Raw genomic sequence first — 597 nt, forward strand, 5'->3', positions numbered from 1 at the left:
TCGTGGGGAGCCGTGGGGACAAGCACTGGGTACTTCTGGAAGCGTTTTGGGGGTCTGGGGGCTCTCAGGCTGCCCGGGGGGGGTTCAGGCTGCCCGGGGGGGGTCGTGCCGCCCCGGGGGGGTCGCGGCCGGTTTTTGGGGTACCCTCGTGGCGGTTGGCGTGCAGCACGCGGGGCAGCAGCCGCTCCTGGCTGTACTTGCGGGCCGTGTCCCGCAGCAGCCGCTCCTCGGCGCTCAGCAGCGCCTCCAGCCCCAGCGCGTCCTGCCAGTCGAAGGGGGCGGCTGGGGGCACCGGGAAACGGGGGTCAGTAACGGGAAACGGGGTCAGTAACGGGAAACGGGTCAGTAACGGGATGGGGGGCACCGGGACCCCGCTGCCCCCCGGGGCGGGGGTCTCACCGAGGCGGGGCAGGAAGCGCTGCCGCTGGGCGGGGGTCCCGTAGGCCCACAGGGGGTACATGACCAGCGAGGACTGCACGCTGAGCACCGAGCGGTAGCTGCTGTCCACGCGCTCCAGCTCCCGCGCCACCAGCCCGTAGCCCACCGAGGAGGTGCCCGCGCAGCCGTACCCTGCGGGGCCACCGCGGTCACCCGGGG

At 73.7% G+C, this 597-nt stretch overlaps 1 protein-coding gene across 1 annotated transcript in view; it reads right to left on the bottom strand.

The window, feature by feature from the left end:
- The window catches only part of GCDH (glutaryl-CoA dehydrogenase), a 2,488-nt gene extending 1,897 nt beyond the window's left edge, over positions 1–591 (bottom strand). The window contains exon 1 of the mRNA XM_039716838.1: positions 400–591. Within this exon, the coding sequence (XP_039572772.1) occupies positions 400–460 (61 nt within the window). The 5' untranslated portion in view covers positions 461–591. The remainder of the gene's footprint in view (positions 1–399) is intronic.
- Positions 592–597: the final 6 nt, after the last annotated feature.

The sequence above is a fragment of the Passer montanus genome, unplaced genomic scaffold (assembly GCF_014805655.1).
Source record: "Passer montanus isolate IOZ18808 unplaced genomic scaffold, ASM1480565v1 scaffold367, whole genome shotgun sequence".
Lineage (NCBI taxonomy): Eukaryota > Metazoa > Chordata > Aves > Passeriformes > Passeridae > Passer > Passer montanus.